We start from the raw sequence: 19,647 nt of genomic DNA, 5'->3' as shown, positions 1-19,647 counted from the left end.
CTGGGGCCACGTCCTCTTCCATGCTTAGCTTGGTGGAAGTTTATCTCATTCACTTCAGGGAATGAACAAGAACCTGTAGGTCGGCTTTCATGGTTTTTCATTAATAGCCCATTATGTTGCTCGGCTACAAGAAGATATGAGATAAGTTCAGAATACTTTTTGAATCCCATCTCTCGATATTGCTGCTGCAGGAGCATATTCGAGGCATGAAAAGTGGTGAAAGTTTTTTTTTAACATATCATGATCAGTAATATTATCACCACATAGTTTCAATTGGAAAATAATTATGAACATAGCATAATAATACTCACTGATAGATTTAAAATCTTGTAGCCTTAGATGAGTCCGATCATAACGTGCCTGTGGAAGAACGACCATCTTCAGGTGGTCATATCTATCTTTCAAATTATTCCACAGTATGACTGGATCTTTAATAGTGAGATATTCCATTTTCAAGCCTTCATCAAGGTGATGGCGTAGGAATATCAATGCTTTGGCACGGTTTTGGTTTGATGCTTGATTTTTGTCCTTGATGGTATCTGCTAGACCCATCGCATCAAGATGAATTTCAGCATCAAGCACCCAAGACATGTAGCTTTTACCCGATATATTCAGGGCTACAAATTCAAGTTTAGAAAGATTTGATATTATTTAGAAAAAGAAAGTTCGTACCTCTGATATTTTCAAAGTATTTGTACGAGATGGCAGAGTCTCGTACTGATAACGTGTTATAAAATAAAGACTGTAAATTAAAGACAAGTATAGAGAGAAACTGATATATTATTCAAACTTCAAACTTATGTACATAATGAACTGAAATTTCCTCTATTTATAGAAGAAAGCAAGCTGATGTGTAAGCTGCTATTGTATCAGATATAGATAATCTTTTACCGGGTGTGATGTTTATCCATGACAGAATATTGAAAGGATAAACTTCTTTAGAAAACTTATTTCTAATAAAGTACTAAATAGATAAATATATTTATGTCAGAGTCTCGTATAAATAACCTTCTTCAGGCTAACATACAAAATATAATATACTTATAACAATCACAAATTTGTTTCTTTTTTCATACTAGCGGATTCTTAACTCAAAAGTCAAAGTCGTCGTCAGAATAATTCAGATCCATAGACTCAGAATTCTAGGAGAAGGGACAATGGAAAAGAGTTCTCACTTTCTCAAAGCAAACAGACACTTTCTTCAGTGTCTGAAATTAGACACTGAACAAAACACAACACAGTACTCCTTAATCCTGTTAACTAACTAACCAGGTCTAGCTCTCATTCTTGTCAAATTAAGACACTGTTCAGCTCTGAGCAATGCTCTCTACAGTTCGATCCCTTCCTATTTTCATTATCTGCTCTTGTTTCCTCGCATACCCTACTCTTGGCAAGGTACAATCTTGAAACTCTTTCAAGTAGAATGAACAATTGGAATTGCATTAGTTAGCTTTTCAAATTTTATGGATTTTCTGGTTTCGCTTCTAAAAGACAAATTATTCAATATTTGAATGTAATGAGTCCAAATGGAGCAGAATGGATATAGGGATTTATATTGTCAGCTAGTAACTAACTAGCCTTAGATTGTGGCATAGTTGATTAATCATATACTATTTTTTTAATCTATTACCAAATTATTAGGCTATGCCACCTCTTAGCTGCAAGAAGGATGCTCTCAGTTAGAGACTTCTGTTTGAAACTTTTATCTCTCTCCTTTTCCTCTTCCCCTTATTTTGTGGTTGTACAGGGTAAAATATGTTATGATACGTGGCCGTCCAAAAAAGGACACGTGGAACCCAAGACGTGGATTGGCCAAAGACCGAAGGCAACTGTTTCGTTTATCGCCGGAAAAAATAACGCTTATAAAGATGTGATAAATGCTCTTCGCCCGGCAACATTTAATAAAGAATATTCCGTGGCATTAATAGCGATTACCTGTTACAGTGAAATTTGGCATTTATGTTCACCGTTACATCTTTATCAATGACCCTCATAATTGACATTAAAGAAGGGCACGATCCTAGGACCTCCTTCCCTAGGCATAACTATAAATAGTGAGCTCAGTTATCATTATAAATGACACGAATTTTCTGGCAAACTTACGCTACATTTTATACAAAGCTTAATACAATCTTATCTTCTTGCTTTTTGATTTCGTTGTTATTGTGCCCGGAAACCCTGTTCCCGAATATGTTGCTTCTGCTGTTTCGTCTACATCATAAGGCTAAGTATTGCATAATTCTTCGATTATTTTATTATTTCAGGATCAAATTAATTCACTTGTCTAGAAACCACGTATAAATTCAACTGTACCGTTTTACGGGTAAACATTGGTTACTTTGTTATAGCACTTTTTCTTAGACAAAGAAGGTTTTTTAGTTGTGCTAATTATTGTGGTATTACACCTATTTATCGGATGAAACTTTGGAAATGTTTGAAAGCGCATGTTATACTTATAGATACTTAATAGTGACACCGATCCAAATTGAATTTATGCCTGGTAGATGTACAATAGATAATATATAGTTGCTAAAAGATTGATAAAGATTTATAGGGAAAGGAAAAGCGATCTTTAGATGGAGTATTATTTATTGACCTAAAAAATGCATATTATAGAGTGTTAAAGAAAGCCCTTTGGTTGGTGTTGGAGAGAAAGGAATTCATACCAAATACATAAATGCAGTAAAAGATATGTAAGAAGTACCCATCACAAGTTTGAGACAGTGTTAGGAGATATAGAGGAGTTTCGCCTAACCATTGTTTGTTTAAGGATCTACCTCGAGCGTATAATTTTTTGTCATAGTTATGGGTGAGCTAACCAATTGTATACAAGATGAGGTTCTATCGCGCATGCTTTTATTTGTAAGACATTGTGTTAATTGATGAAACTAATCAAGGAATCTACCAAGATTTTGAACCATACATCTTGTTTCACCACTTCCACGACTCACCATGATGAATCATGGTGTAATGTATAGAACCTAACGAGTCATTCTTAAGTTAGTCGAACCACCAATATTAACTGTGCATTTAACACTTGCAAAAATCTGGTTTATGAATTATCTAATGGATGGACGTCTTTCTGCTGTTTTGCAGTATCAAGAAGATGATCCTGTCACTCTATGGGTAAACAAGGCTGCACCATATAATAATCCACAAGAGACCTACAGTTATTATAGCCTTCCATTTTGTCGTCCTGCTGATGGTGATCATAAGTGGGGTGGCCTCGGAGAGGTTCTTGGAGGAAATGATCTTATTGATAGCCGAATTCACATAAACTTTAAGAGTCAGTTCTTCAATTTTTTACAATGGAGCTTTATACTTAAACGCTTCCTCTTACAATTAGCCATTTTTTCCCAACAGGAAATTTGGAGAAAAGCTCAATTTGCAAACTTAAATTGGATGCATCAAAAGTGGCACAGTTTAAGTATGCAATTGACAATTCGTATTGGTTTGAATTTTTTATGGGTACAGTGCTTCATGACATTTCTCCATGATACTGTCAATTCTTTTCAACAGTTGTCGGCTTACCTGCTATTTAAAGTGTACTAACTTCTAAGCTTCTCTCTCTTTGTAACCTCCGTTTTGGATTATGACTTGTGACTTCCTGGCTTCAGATGATTTGCCTATATGGGGTATGTCCTTAGCTAGTTTATCTCGAATGTTTCCGATTACCATGGACAGTTATAACATAAATAAACACTCACTTGGAATCAGGTTTCGTGGGCGAGGTGCATTCTGACAGAAATCAAGATATCAAGCATGTAATCTACACACACAAGAATCTTCTTATTAAGTACAATGGAGACCAGGTAGGCACTTTGTTTTTAGTTCTTAATGCCTTGTGGCATGTCAATGATCTGCAATATAGTGTTGATAATCTAACTCTAATCTAAGTCCTTTAGATCATTTTTGTCCAACTGTATCAAGAGAGCCCAAAGCCATTGGAGGAAGGAAGGGTCTTGGACATGACATATTCTGTTAAATGGGTCCCAACAAACGTTACTTATGCACGACGTTTCGATGTTTACCTGAATTTCACCTTTTTTGAGAACCAGGTACATGCCAATCTACTAACCTATTATATTAGGTACTTAAGTGAGCTTTTAGTGGGGTATTGATCAGAAATCAATGAATATGATTATGCTTCATCAACATTGAATATTTTATTGGCATTGTTTATTGATGATATGCTAGCATGTGGTACCATAGATATCAGTACCATGCACTTGCTGACTTTCATAATGGTTTTTTCATGGAAGAATTTGATTAAAACAACAAAAATACTGCGGCAGCAGTTACTGCAGTTTTATGCTCTATCAACTTGTGGAGCCAATGGAGGTCTGGACCACAGGAAGCTATTTTGTGAACTGAAAATGTATCTATAGGAGAAATCCATATTCCCTTCTGTTAGTTTTTTTAAAACATGTTTGGAGAGACTGAGGCATAGTAGTAGTAGCAGTAGTTGTTAAAAGAGAGACCTTTGGCAACAAAAGTATTTCTGCTTATAAATGTCACATATTTACTTCCTTTTGGCTTTCTACGAGGCAAATGAATTTTTTCCAAAACTTAGTAATATTTCGGGTTCTCATTGAAGCAAAATTCTAAGGAGAAAGCAGATAAAAAGCTTAGGCAGTTAGTCCCCATTAACTCCTTATAGCTCTTCGTGTTCTCAGCTCCTAAAACGTCTTGTTTCTTTTGCAGATTCATTGGTTCTCTGTTTTCAATTCCATCATGATGGTTATTTTCCTCACTGGGTTGGTGTCTATGATTTTGATGCGCACTCTTCGCAATGATTACGCAAAATATGCTCGTGCAAATGATGACATGGAGACTCTGGTAAAGCTTTTTTTTCCTCATTTCACGTATTTGCATGAACCTATGTCCAATGCAGTGGCGTAGCCACATACAGTGAAGGGTGTTGAGTTGAACACCCTTCATCGGAAAATTATACTAGTTTTACAGAAAATTATATTATATATAGATTAAAATTTACTTTTTATAAATATATATTAAACCTTGAATACCCTTTGTGACATTTCTAGCTTCGCCACTAGTCCAATGGCATATCCTTACTAGAAAATTACTAATTTCTGGTGTTTGGTTGGTTGACTTCGTATATAGGAAAAGGATGTACATGAAGAGTCTGGTTGGAAACTCGTCCACGGTGATGTCTTCCGACCTCCAGAAAATTTGGCTCTGCTTTCAGCAGTTGTCGGGACTGGTGCTCAGCTTTCAACACTTGTTCTCCTTGTCATTATATCTGCCATGATTGGAAATTTGTACATTGGGTATGTTTGCTACCTGTGCTACTCATCATACAAACCAGATCTGAAAATTTTGGTTCTAGACAGTAGAGACTGCATTTCTTCTGTTTTTTTAACCGTTAGGTTTTCTGACACTCAGTAACCAAATGATCTTCATCCCCTTATCTGAATCAGTCCAACTATGTGTTCTTTGTAATCAAATTGTGTTGATCATCTTCTATTTGAATACTAACTACTATATGGATTTCCAAGTGAGTTAAAATAGCCAGGTGTGTCCTATATTTTGACTATATGATCAGCACTGCTGCATTTATAATGCTTCTTATTTATTTCTTATGTTCTTAGGAGAGGAGCAATTATTACAACATTTATTGTATGTTATGCTCTTACATCATTCATCTCAGGATATGTGAGTGGTGCCCTGTACTCTCGTAATGCTGGTATGTGCTCTTCTGCCTGATGTCTATAAGTTGTTTCCTTGTGTAGGAGAGATTAACAATTAACATAATCAAATTTGTGTGTTTAGCATATGGATCATTTATCAATTGAAGGGTTTTCTTCTTTGAATCTTTTCAGGTGAAAATTGGATAAAGTCAATGGTCCTTACAGCATCACTTTTTCCCTTTTTGTGCTTTGGGATTGGGTTCATCCTAAACACAATTGCCATATTTTATGGGTCCTTACTTGCTATACCCTTTGAAACGATCGTAGTTGTTTTTATTATTTGGGCTTTTATTTCGTTTCCCCTAACTTTCTTTGGAACTGTTGTTGGAAGAAACTGGAATGGTACGCCAAACAATCCATGCCGTGTTAAGACTATCCCTCGTCCTATCCCTGAGAAACAATGGTACCTTAAACCATCTGCAATTTCTATGGTGGGAGGTCTTCTTCCCTTTGGAAGCATTTTTATTGAGATGTATTTCATCTTCTCTTCCTTCTGGACCTACATGGTAATTTTTCAATTTGGTATCTAGAAAAACATGTCGTGAGATACTTCTCGCCTGCTGCTTGTTCCTGGCATCTTTTTAGCAATATTTAGACTCGTTTGTTTTACTACTCGAACCTTCAAATTTCGGAACTTCCAAGTAACAGGATGTTATAAAATGTTCATTTATTGAGAACCTTTTTTTTTTGGCATGAAAAATACATGCTTATAATCCTGGCCAAGGTGCTACCATTTGGGATATGCATATAATATCAAAGAGCTGATTGTTTTAAAGCCTGTCATAGTTGATACATCTTCATTCATATTTGTAATTGATGGAATCTTTTGAAAGATGTCATCTTCTGTGAGTAGTTTTCTGAGCCATCTCTCTTTATCTCATTTTGTTCATAGAAGTAACAGTATACGTGTAAGTAGTTAATCTTTTCTCGACGTTGCTGGAGATTCTGAAGCATATATACATATTTCTGACACACCGATATGTGAATAACACTTTTCAAAAATGCAAGACATAACTGCACGCAGGGACACAGACTAACCTAGATGTGCGAACACACAAGAAAAATATAGTAAGAAGCATGACACAAAAGGAAAGACATCTTAGAGATGCATTAATGAATAGTCGTTTAGTTTGATTCTTTAGTAATAGGTGCTTTATATCTTCCATCTTTACTAATTTCTTCTTTCTTAGTAATTTGAATCCATATGTGAAAATTTCAGACGTGGTTAATCTTTTCTCGATGTTGCTGGAGATTCTGAAGCATTCGTCTACTTATATTTCTGTGGTGTAGCTACATTTTAGTTGAGATGTCTTTTCAATTGCTAATCCACCTTGATGATATTCTCGACAGGTATACTACCATGTGTATGGATTTATGCTCCTCGTTTTCATTATTCTGATCATCGTCACTGTTTGTGTGACAATTGTGGCAACATATTTCTTGCTGAGCGCTGAGAACTATCATTGGCAGTGGACTTCATTCTACTCTGCTGCTTCAACTGCTTGTTATGTCTACCTCTATTCCATATATTACTATTATGCAAAGACTAGGATGTTTGGTCTTTTCCAGACCAGCGTTTACTTTGGCTACACTCTGATGTTCTGCCTTGGTCTCGGCACACTATGTGGTAAGCTCTCTTAGTTGGCATACATGCATATGTGTTATTTCTCTTCCAAACAACTCTTTTTTCCCTGTCATTAACTCGAGTTTTTGGCTCGATTGTTCTGAAACTACAGGTGCTGTAGGGTATATCGGCTCTAATTTGTTCGTCAGGAGGATTTTCAGCAATATCAAATGTGATTAAGTGCCTAATACTGCACAAGAGAGGTTACTCTTTATGGAGTTTTCCGTGTTGGGTTCTACCAATCGTATGGTCAGTGATTTCAAGCTGAGCTCATGGCAATATTGATCACAATTAGATGAAGCTATACATTACATTGACCAAAACTAGCATTTTGGATCTTTCTGAGACATTGAGAATGAAATTTCACTTTGTAGAAAGTTTTTATTTTTTACCTTGTGTAGTCTATATGCTCTGTGCAAATTTCCTACACACATGTTGCCATATTGAAAGACTATTTGATGATATCGTCCTTTGGAAAAGACTGTCACTTTGGCTCTAAGCTTTTGATTCTTTTTCAGTTTTTTTTCCTCGTGGGAACTAGAACTCTAATTATATGAGCTTCACAAAGCATAGTCGGTTCCAAGTCCGGAAAAAAGAAGGTTGTAGCTAATAGGTTGACGGCAAGGTAAAAGTAGTTAGAAATAGTCTAACTATGATTAATCTTCTAAATAGAAGTCGATGATTCATATAATGGATTTCAATTAACGGAAAAAGGCTAAAACTGCCCCTCAAGTATCAGAATTGGTACAAAAATGTTCGTTCACCTATTTCAATAAAAATGCTCTTACCGTTATTTTATTGGCTCAACATTACTCTTATTACTAACGGAAAATTCTGGGAATTACTAATAGAATTAATATCCACTTGTCACCGTTCCATTGGCCTAACTTGAACTTCAACCAAAATATAATTAAACTCACATGTAATCAATCTGAATATTGACCCATATATATATATATATATATATATATATAATCCACCAGCGGATCCGTCGGAAATAGCAACAAATACACCAGCTCATCTCACTTGCAAATTATGGATAGAAAATCCTTTTTTTTAAACTAGATTTAGAATAGTAATCTAATCGAAAAAATTGAATCCATGATAACAAAAATAATTTCAAAAGAAGAAAATAAATACTAGTGAAGAAATTATCTAAAACATTGCCGGACTATTATTAATACATTATATGAACCCAATGGTTTTACTTGTCTTACTTTCTCTCTCTCCCCCGCTGAAACCCTAGATCTGGTTCACTATCGGAGCCTGAAAATCCCATTGCTCTGCTCCAAGTTCAAGTACTTCTTCAGGGACACTGCTAGGTAACAGAGTTTAATTGCTCATAGTCTCTACTTTCTTACCACTGAATTAATATATTACATTCCCTCTATTTTTTTTAATAGTATTTGGTTTTTCTTTTGTAGTTACTTGATAAATTTTATTTGATTGTAAAACAGAAAAAATTTAGAAACATTGTTGTTCTTCATCTTCTAAAGTTCTTAAATAACTTGTAAAATAAAATTATTATATTTTTAATTTTACATTATTTACGGATACATATTTCCTGTTCTCTCCTATCTTATTCTTCTTCTAACCATTTTTCCCATTCACTAGCTTTTATTTTGAAATTATATAAAGGTACGTAGAGTGTCAAGTTTAATTTTACATTCCTTACGGATCAGTGTTCAGATCCAGTCATTTTTCTTGTGATTATTTTTGAATTGACTGATTTTAAAACTAACTTAAGGTTTTATTTCATCCTTTTTTGCGCTCCTTTGCTACGGGTGGGGCCTCACCAGTGGTAACAGTGACAATCCCTCCCCCCTTTGTTCGGCTTCATGGTATTTTGTGTGTATTTTAGGTTAGAGTATGTGGCTATTAGCGGTGAAAGGGACGTGCGTGTGCAAACATTGAAGAACAAGTCGGGCGAGTGTCAGCAAGGGCCGGCGGGAGTTGGACGCGAACGTGCTGGGTGGCCGCAACATCGTCGTATATACCAAGACAATTCCAAGGTTCTACTCGCGGGAGTTGGTACCTCCCGTTTTCCAGTTTCCCTTTGTTGTATTAGTTAAATTGCTGCCATCGTAGTTCGTATTAGTTTATTCACTGTATTAGTGTACCTATAGTTGCAACTTGTCTTCTTCGGGTTTGGGCGGTTACCTTGTGTGTGATAGTGATTCCCCTTACTCTACCGTAGGTATAGTGGTTGTGGTCCGGGATGGTCGGGTGAGGTCATGTCCTCGGGGGAAACAGGGGGTGGGGCGGGAGGTAGGGCAGGGGTTAGGGGGTGGGGCGGGAGGCACTGGAGGTAAAGGGAACAAAGGTGTCTATAGGTTGAGAATTGGGTCATGGAACGTAGGTACATTGACGGGTAAGTCTATAGAGTTGGCGAAGATCCTCCAGAAGAGAAGGGTCAATATAGCGTGTGTCCAGGAGACAAGATGGGTAGGGCTAAGGGTATAAACTTTGGTACTTAGGAGTCCAGAAAGGTAAGAATGGAGTGGGCATCTTGGTGGATAGGGAACTTAGAGAATCTGTGGTTGAGGTTAGACGAGTGAATGATAGATTGATGATTATTAAGTTGGTGGTTGGAGAGTGCACCCTAAACGTCATTAACGCCTATGCGCTGCATGCGGGCCTAGATGAGGAGGCTAAACGGCGCTTATGGGAGGGGTTAGATGAGATTGTGCGTCAGGTTTCGCCTGCTGAGAAGCTATTCATAGGAGGGGATTTCAATGGGCATATTGGGTCAACTGCAGGTTGTTATGGCGAGCTACATGGAGGCTTCGATTTTGAGAAGAGGAACGGAGGAGGTACATCACTGTTGGACTTCGCTAAGGCTTTTGGGTTGGTGATTGCGAACACTAGCTTTCCAAAGAGGGAGGGGCATTTGGTTACTTTTCAAAATGCGGTGGCAAAGACTCAGATTGACTATCTCATCCTCAAGAGGTATGACAGAGGGCTGTACAAGGATTGCAAGGTGATTCCGGGTGAGATACTCACGATGCAACATAGGCTCTTGGTGATAGACATTAGTATTATGTTAAAGAGGAGGAAAAGGTCTGCTCGAGGAAGACCGAGAATCAGGTGGAGAGCCTTAACTAAGGATAAAGCCCAAGAGTTGGAGGGGCGGTTGTCGGCTATGGGAGCTTGGAGGAGCAGTGGTGATGTAGGCACTATGTGGTCAGCGACATCAGACTATATTAGAGAGGCTGTGAGGGGTCTCGACGGGCGTCTCTGGTGGGCACAAAGGAGACTGGTGGTGGAATGAAGTGGTCCAAGGTAAAGTGGAAGCGAAGAAGGCGGCGTACCTGAACGTAGTGGGGAGCATAGGTGAGGAGGAGAGGCGAGCGTGCATGGAGAGGTATAAGGTAGCTAGAAAGGAGGCTAAACTGGCAGTCATGGAGGCTAAGACTGCGGCTTATGGTCGTATGTACGAGGAACCGGGAAAAAAAGGTGGAGAGAAGAAGTTATTCCGGCTGGCCAAGGTGAGAGAGAGGAAGGCTCGGGAACTAATATTTATTGCTGTGAAGATTTACCTATAAATGTTTCACCTCTTCATATTTGGCGTCTTTTCACATCTTCACGGACTCTTACTTGCCTTGCGGTAACCCTTCTGTACCAGGGATAATTTAATTCCTTACATACAAAGGTGACACCTAGTGTAACTGGCATACTTAATCCCTTAAGCTTAACTCTGCTCCCAGCGCTTGTTTTAGGGAAGCATCTTCCTGAATGACCTTTAAAGGTTATTCTTCTGTTATCCATTCAATTATCGCCAGAACGTGATCTCCGAAATTCTAACGATGTCAACTATTATCAAATTATTTGGTCCCGAATTCATGTTCAATTTATCTTATTCACTAGCCGATACTAATTTCTATTACTCCGGGGTCTAACTTTTCCTTTTGGTAATCACATATGAGTCACCAACTCATTTCTCGAAATGGGGATATGACTTTATGTCTTATACTCTTTTATTGTCTCACGGCCTGTAACATATTGTCTTTTCCTTCACTTGACTATAGAATCTGTAGTCCCGTCATATTTGATTTACCGTTATCATTCATTTATCACATCTTACTTATAATGCTTCATTTAATTTCTTCTTATTCTCCTGCTAATATTTCTGTCTATCACCTTATTATGAAAACTTCTTCAAAACATTCTTTCATTTTTAGCCCCCTTGATTCAACTCACTGGCTCTTCGGGTCGCCTAACACTCTCTCTTTACTAGGGACGAGAGCCATACAAAGATAAATATTTATCCTTTCTAGGATTCCAATGTCAATCTTCTGAAATTTCTGAACATTCCAGTATTCACATCTGATTGTACTATTCTAGAGTGCACAATCTGGGTATCTCACAAGAGAACCATTACCACGTTTGCAATATTTCTCGAAAATGTGAGCTAATGATAACAATCCATCTACAATTTTGGGTTACTTTAACCCCAGCTGGATGCTGATATCCCATTCCTCTCTTAATTTATATTTGTTAGCTCCCACAGGGCATAACTGAAATGGGTGTTGTCAAGTAAATATATCTTTGTTATTGTTGAAAGTAACTCAGAATGCTTATATTTCTCTGCCTGAATTGTAAATACAGATAATCTTCACTAACTGGGTACATCGTATCCTTCTTCACCTAGCTTCTTTTACTTGTTGAAACTTGTATCTACCTTCTGATTCTCTTGTTGATTTTTACCATAGGGGTAGATAGATATTCATGCCTTAGGGCTCCTTATCAAGAGGCTCACGCGTCGTAGTACACACATATCTATTGAAGGCCTTACATTTACTCATCATAAGAATGACACAAAATCGAGTTCCTCTGACTCAACTCTTCTACAGCCACATTCAATCTCTTACCAATTGTCTTTCTGGATGTAGATGTCGTTGTATAACGAATAAAATAGAATTTAGGAATTTGAATTTCTTTCAACTGAGCTCTACCACACGATCTAGATAAAGAAGAAAGAGTGACAGTCCTAAATGCCCTGTAGCCTCCTGCTTATAAGTGTGGTACACAACACACCCATAAACAAGACTCTACTAGACACGGCTTGTAGACTCCCTAGGACAGAACTACTCTAATACTACTTTTGTCACGACCCAAACCGATGGGCCATGACGGGCACCCGGTACCTTACTCAACCGAGTACCAACATAACGTATCTTTCGTATCATACTATCATAGGTAAATGAGCCTGGGAGGCTGTCATGAGATAAGTAGAATAAAACATGAGGAAATACTCAATATAGGGTGACCCAACTTGATATACCGGCTTATACATATGACATACGAGCCTATAAGGTCGACATAATCATTTGTATACTCAAGACATAGGCCGATAAGGCCATACAAATATCCATATACATGTCATCTGTCTACAAGCCTCTAAGAGTAAATAAATGTCATAAAGGTCGGGACTAGGCCCCACCATACCAATCAATACATATTCAAATTATACTAACCAAATAGGTAACTCCTGACCAAATAGGTAACTCCGAAACAAGTGGAGTGCACAAACACCTTTCGCTGAGCTGATAGCCTACTAGGAGAACTCTCAACCTATCTATCGGGACCTGCGAGCATGAAACGCAGCGTCCCTAGGCAAAAGGGACGTCAGTATAAATAATGTACCGAGTATGTAAGGAATGAAAATCAGTAAATCATAAACATGAGAGAAACATGGAGTTAAAGACTCACATGTAAGTCTGAATAGCTCTGTGAATTATTTAATATTATAATGTCGTGTATATGCGTAAAAATATCATATCATGCATAGGTATATGCGTTCATAACATCATCAAGCCTCTGAGAGCATCCCATCATATCATCCCGGCCACTAGGGGCAAATCATCAACGTATACCAGCTTTCAGGTGGTGGTGCATATATAACGCCGTAACCGTTTCTCATATCCCATATAAATATATATACATATATACGCGTATATAACGCCATCTGGTCATGGGTCAATGCACATGTATAAATGAATGAAATGCATAAGAAGTACGTTTGTAAGATCTTTCGGTATATCATAAAATCAATATGCCTTCGATTAATATCATGAAATAAACTTTATCAACTTATGTATTTTCTGAGACCCATGAACAGATGATAGAATAATAAAACATATGGGAATTCAAGAACATAGGCACTTCTAATACTTCTATGAATAGAGTCATTTATGAAAGTTGTGCATTTGCTCGTTTCGTTTGTATCGTATGGATCATGCCAAAAGGAAAGAAGGGATAGCCTTAACATACCTTAACTCCATTGAGTCCTTAATACCTTCCAAGCAATTATTCAAACAACTCAACTCAATCTACCATAGCATAAGGAGATTTAAAATTAGTGTTGAGTAAAGGCTAAGTCCGCAACTTAAACTAGTAGCTCGTTTACGTAAATTTGGGCACCATCTCCTTTGTAACTAGGCCCTCCTCCAATACCATATACCAACAACAACAAGAACACAATAATAACAACATGTAAGCATCATTTTCTAACCTTATCTCCATCACAATATACCATAAAACAGCCCAGACACCCTAATCACTTCATACATAAAACGACAACCAAAGTAGTGTCAAACAACCTAAAATATTATAACGACGAACGACCAGCCCACCCTTCCGTCATTATGCGGTGTTTCTCCATACCATTTATCCTCCAAAATTCCATTAAACAGTAGAAAAATAGATAGCCCAAAGGCAATATGAAACAACCCACAAAACAGTTCACTACAAGTCAAATAACTCGAACTCACGGCTTTCGATCACCGTCCCGTGAGTTCTAACTATTAGAAAACGAATTTATCAACCTTCCTTGATATTTAAGCACTTAAATACATAAAGTACACGTTTTCTTAACTATGAAATACCTTCCAAAACTAAAACTACAAAGAAAAAGAGAGGCGATATAGCGATACTTACGTCGTAGGGATCGTTTTAACGTTATTGCTTCTTGATTTCGTGCCCGGGATGATAATCTTGTTTGAAGCTCTTGTAGAGAGTTTAAGAGTAAAGTTAGGGGTATTATTTGGGTGTGCTCTCTGGAAAAATGGAGAAAGAGACGAGATGGAATGTAAATATCTCATTTTTCTTAAAAGTCTAAAAGGTGCTACTTGGCACCTTATGATTGGCCCTTCTTCCAACTCTTATAACTTTTTATCCGGGTGTCATGTTAACAAACGGTTAAGAGCGTTGGAAACTACATTTCAAGACCTTTAATTTGGTAAATAATATGTCCCAAAAAGACCTTATATAGTACACGAAATGTATTTCTCAAAAAGCTCTATTACAAGGCAAATCCTTAGTTGTTTTTTCCGCAACTTTAATCCGATTTTTCCCAAACTTCATATTTTCTATCCAAACATCATATATAGTCATATTATGACTTTAAAATTATTTAAATCATGATTAACAAGTCTCATATTCATTATACGTCACCTTGGGACGCACATGGTGTAACATTTTCATAAAGGAATGACAAAAATTAATGAAGCAAACCACCAGAAATTTCAAATAAAAAAATACAATATATTAAGAATACCCATTACATAAACAAAAGGAATCTAAATTTTTTGCATAAAGAAGTATGACACTTCCTTCTATTTTTCATAAAAATTATTCTAATAGAGAACTTTATTTTGGGTTTACTTCATGAATAATCATAGACATACACTCATAAAAAAATGCTCACTAAAACGAAATGGCGAAGAGGCAGAGGTAAGAGAGAGTTATGTTTTAAAATTAGGGAGGGTCAATATCCGGGCGGGTTACAGGTGAGTTTAATTATAATTTGTCTTATGGTTTAAGTTAGGCCAATGGGAGGGTGACACGTGGATATTAATTAATTTTTTTTTCAGAATTTTCTGTTAGTAATAAGGGTAATGTTGAGCCAAAAAATAACGATAGGACTATTTTTATTCAAATGGATGGACGGAGGGAATTTTGTACCAATTCCGATACTTCAGGAACAGTTCCGGCCTTTTCCGTTCAATTAATTATTTCGTGTGAAAAAGAGATAAGGGAGTGATGGGAGGGGTTTCGAGTTTGGGAAATGCATTTACTCGTTTTGTAATCAAACTTTACAAATTAAGGTCCGCGGACAGCTGGGCTCAAACTTGCAATTCCAAACACACAATATTAAACTCCATGGTCGTGTAAGTGTTTTCCTTATTAATCAAAGTTTACAAAAGTTTTATAACACCGAAGTTGAATGATTTTAGATGGTGCAAATTGTTTGACTGTTTTTTGGAAAACTAACTCAAAGTTGTAATAGAAATTCGAAATTATTTAGGATTTGATATTTGTATGTTTATTTAATTCATGTCTAAATAAGATTTGTAGTCAAAATTAACGTAGGAATATATTTTCTATTTTTAGTTAAAATAGGTTTCGTACTATTATAAATAGGAGTATTGATAACTTATTTTATATGTGGAGACTTGTAATAATTGTAAAGACCTTTCATAGATTTATAATAAAATAATTTTTTCTTCAATGTCCAATATTTTTTTATAAATGTAGTATTCGGACTGATTTGCGCGTATCTTGACTAATTCCACAGGATACACATGGGAAGAATCACCTGGTTTTTTTTTATCTCACTTGGGAATTGAAATTGAGAGGCTGAAACCTCATAATAACCGAAGACTATATGGTTCTAACTCACTTTATTGACCATCAAGTCACACCCTTGAATGCATATTTTTGGAAAGAGAACCATATCTTCATCTATCTATACAATACTTCAAACAACTGAGAGTGTGTAAAGAGAAAAGAAAAGTAAAGAGACATTTTAAGCGACATGTGATATTTTATTGGCAAATGTATATTTTTGGGCTCTCCCAAAAATAATAGCAGATAAAATATATATTTTTGTGTATATATATAATATACATATTATATACATTTTTGGATAGCGAATGCAATTATTTTCAACCAACCAATCAATTTTGTATTTTGCCTTATTTTATTCCTATGTTATTAGTAATCTTTTCTGATAACAGTAATCAAATTGAATTCTTTAACTTTGAATCTGGTGAACTACGGGTAGACGCCATCACAAACAGTGCAGGGATATATTGACGAAGTCTCTGAGTCATTGAATTGTTTTGAGACACAATTAGTAGCCAAATAAACTAACAAAGCAGCTTAGTCCGAGCACTTATGTTAGACATTTACTAGACGATAATTTTTACATAGAAACAAAAATATAATTTTCCTAACCTAAGGGCAAAAGCTAAAATTTTGATTCTGTATTCAAAATTATGTTCGAACTCACCATTTCTTAGCACTCCTTATTCCGATTATTCTGGGAGTCTCCGTGGAATGAGTCTTGGTATCGAGGAACAAAACAAGATCAAACCGTTTCGTTTTTAGTAAAAAAAAAAAAGAAAAAAGTAAATAATATTCCATTAGTAACGAAGAAAATGAATGGAGGGGTATCCATATATATTTTTCAGATCCATTAAAAGATGCAAAATAGCCAGAACTGAAGGTGGAGGAGTTTATTTTATTTTTTATGAGGATAGGACTCTTTTAGTTTTATCCCCTTCTATCTATACATAATTGTTTACAATATAGTTGTTGATCATACTATTATCGCTTATCTATATCAGTCACACTCTCATTTAATTTAGTCGATCTTGAGTCCAACTACAAGAAGTGTCTTAATCTAAAGACTCTCCTAGTTGATCGCATCCACATGAAAAATAGAAGAAGAAAGTACAATGGAAAATTTGTCAATAATAAAATACAAAAGTATAGTAAAACGGAGCACTCTGAGAAAATTTGAATATGGAAGTTCCTCTTGAATTCAAGAAGAAGGAAATGTTGAACGCGAATAAGATGAAATGAATGTTTTTTTCTAGCGTCGAATGACCTCCCCCCCAACAGTATTTGGTAAAATAATTGGGCTGCTTGCTTTGGCCAAAATTGCATTCTAAGATTAAGCTGAGTTTGGTTTAGCTCGATTTAGATATGGGCAAGCTGTGTTTGAGCTAAATGGAGATGGATAGATACGCACAACCCTCTTTGTAATAATGTTTTATATCATTGAAACTTTTTCACTCTCACTGGCCAATTTCTCCTACCCCGGTGTAGAATAATACTGGGTATGTTGTTGTTGTACTTGCCTATTTCTCCTCTTCTAATAGCTTCCTATATCGGTAAAGGTTCAAATATGCATTTGAACTATGCAAAAATGAACAGATTTGCCCGTCATTAATACTTTGGTACAAATATGTCTATGTCGTTAATATTTGCTCAAATATGCTTTTATTTGAAACGCCCCCACATGAATGGCATATTTGGTCTCACGCGCATACTTTAAGGGCATAATTTGGCCATTAAAGTTCTTAAACTTTCTTGTTATTGAGTTATGTTGTTTGGTTCATGGCAATATAATAGAAGTTTGCAATGATAACATCATGCCACGACACAAAATCCTACCATAGGCGTCGTGATGACACTTAGTCTCTAAGACTAGGTAAGCCGATTACAATAACAATTCAAGCCTTTTTTTTAATCAGAATTTTTTTTTATATATAAACCAACAGTGGAAATAATTACAAATATAACAACCTCCCAAGACTGGTAATACTGAGTCACGAACTCTAACTGAAAACATGAAATGATCTCAAGGATCGAATACTCAATACTTGTTTGATTAATAATTAACAATACAATAAAATGAAAAGACTTCAAGGGACTGCGACGACCAAGCAGCTCTACCTTGAATCCTTGCGATCACACTTTAACTTTATCCGGGTCCGATAGCTCCAATACCTGGATCTGCAAAAAAATGTGCAGAAGTGTAGTATGAGTACACTACGGTCGGTACCCAGTAAGTATCAAGACTAACCTCAGTGGAGTAATGACGAGGTACAGTCAAGACACTCACTAGTCTAATAACATGTGCAATATAGTATATAAAAATAATAGGAAACAAATAACAATGATGGCAACAATAATCAACCAGTGATATACACAGCAAGGAGACAAGAACACCATAAATATTGCGCAACAAATAATGAATATAAGTACAACCAATTAATCAAGTCATTCCAATATAAATCTTTCGCCTATATATTTTTCAAATATAAATCTCCAGGATATAATACTTTCAAATAAATCTTTTTCAAATCTCTTTCCTTCAAATAAATATCTTTCAAATAAATTTTTTTTAAATAAATCTCTTTCGAATAAAAGTCACCATGTGACACAGCATTTCAAAATTATAAAATACGGGTCTCAACCCACTTTCATATTTCCACGGCAACTCATGCAAATTTCTCTATCACAACCGCACGGACAACTCACGTGACAAATATCATCATCATTTAACCACGACACCTCGTGCCCACATTTTATATCACAACTGCGCGGACAATTCACGTGTCAATATCATCATTTTTTTACTCACGACACTTCGTGCCCATATTTCATATCACAACTGCACGGACAGTTCACGTGCCACTATCATCATTATTTACTCACGGCACCTCATGCCCACATTTCATTTTATAATCTGCTTGGAATAACCACAGGCTCCCAATTTCAACATAGATCAGACTATTATCAATTTGCCAACAACAAGATAAATTGCACAAGATATAAAAATAAACACAAGAAAAATCACAACATCACATGAAAATTACCAACGCAATAACCCCACATCATCACATATCATCCGTGACAATAGCCACCCTTATCTCTCCTATAGCCACCTTTACCACTCCTATAATAGCCTCCCATTATCCTTCCGTCCTAACAATATTAATAGTCACCCTTATCGCTCATATAGCCGCCACCCTTATCACTCCTATAATAGCTTCCCTTATCCCTCCGCCCTGACAATATCAATAGCCACCCTTATCGCTCCTATAGCTACCCTTATCTCTCCTATAGCCACTCTTATCGCTTCGCCCAGATAATATGCCAACACACATAACAACGGTAAAATGCCACCCTTATACCCACGTAATATCAACAGTGAAATGCCACCCTTATATCCTCAAATTAATAACTCAAATAACACAAAAATTTACATAGAATATTATCACGGCAACACAACAAAATCAATTCATATCACAATTTGCCTAATGGCCACAACCAATTCCAAAGATATAACAAAATCAATTAATTTCACAACAAATAATCCAAGACTCCATACAATGTGTATAAAACCTCAAAACAACAACAGAGATGGAAAATACTCAGTATAGGGCAACGCCTTCATTAATCCAAATTCTTGATAATTATATAACGCCTCGGTTTACACTTATTTCATTAATTATT

General features: G+C 36.3%; 1 protein-coding gene across 2 annotated transcripts; it reads left to right on the top strand.

Annotated features, from left to right (window-relative positions):
- The first annotated feature begins 1,072 nt into the window (after positions 1 to 1,072).
- LOC107771793 (transmembrane 9 superfamily member 1) lies at positions 1,073 to 7,814 on the top strand. 2 transcript variants are annotated; one of them, XM_016591240.2, is made up of 12 exons: positions 1,073 to 1,395; positions 3,097 to 3,286; positions 3,364 to 3,468; positions 3,618 to 3,635; positions 3,718 to 3,812; positions 3,906 to 4,058; positions 4,705 to 4,839; positions 5,125 to 5,291; positions 5,613 to 5,707; positions 5,844 to 6,217; positions 7,062 to 7,338; positions 7,448 to 7,814. In XM_016591240.2, the coding sequence occupies exons 1-12, from the start codon at positions 1,321 to 1,323 to the stop codon at positions 7,513 to 7,515; spliced, it is 1,752 nt and encodes a 583-aa protein (XP_016446726.1). In that variant the 5' UTR covers positions 1,073 to 1,320; the 3' UTR covers positions 7,516 to 7,814. The 2 variants fall into 2 exon arrangements, with proteins under 2 accessions (XP_016446726.1, XP_016446727.1); XM_016591241.2 differs by lacking the exon at positions 1,073 to 1,395 and having other exon boundaries at positions 3,149 to 3,286; positions 3,364 to 3,427.
- Positions 7,815 to 19,647: the final 11,833 nt, after the last annotated feature.

The sequence above is a fragment of the Nicotiana tabacum genome, chromosome 22 (genome assembly GCF_000715075.1).
Source record: "Nicotiana tabacum cultivar K326 chromosome 22, ASM71507v2, whole genome shotgun sequence".
NCBI classification, from domain to species: Eukaryota; Viridiplantae; Streptophyta; class Magnoliopsida; order Solanales; family Solanaceae; genus Nicotiana; species Nicotiana tabacum.
This window is presented reverse-complemented; position numbering and strand designations above follow the sequence as displayed.

What these genes read in the sequence shown, in the direction of transcription:
- LOC107771793 (XM_016591240.2), top strand. Translation starts at nt 1,321, where the DNA reads ATGCTCTCTACAGTTCGATCCCTTCCTATTTTCATTATCTGCTCTTGT. An exon ending in TTAAGTACAATGGAGACCAG is followed by an intron (nt 3,813 to 3,905) that starts GTAGGCACTTTG and finishes TAAGTCCTTTAG; the next exon opens with ATCATTTTTGTCCAACTGTA. An exon ending in CCTGTACTCTCGTAATGCTG is followed by an intron (nt 5,708 to 5,843) that starts GTATGTGCTCTT and finishes GAATCTTTTCAG; the next exon opens with GTGAAAATTGGATAAAGTCA.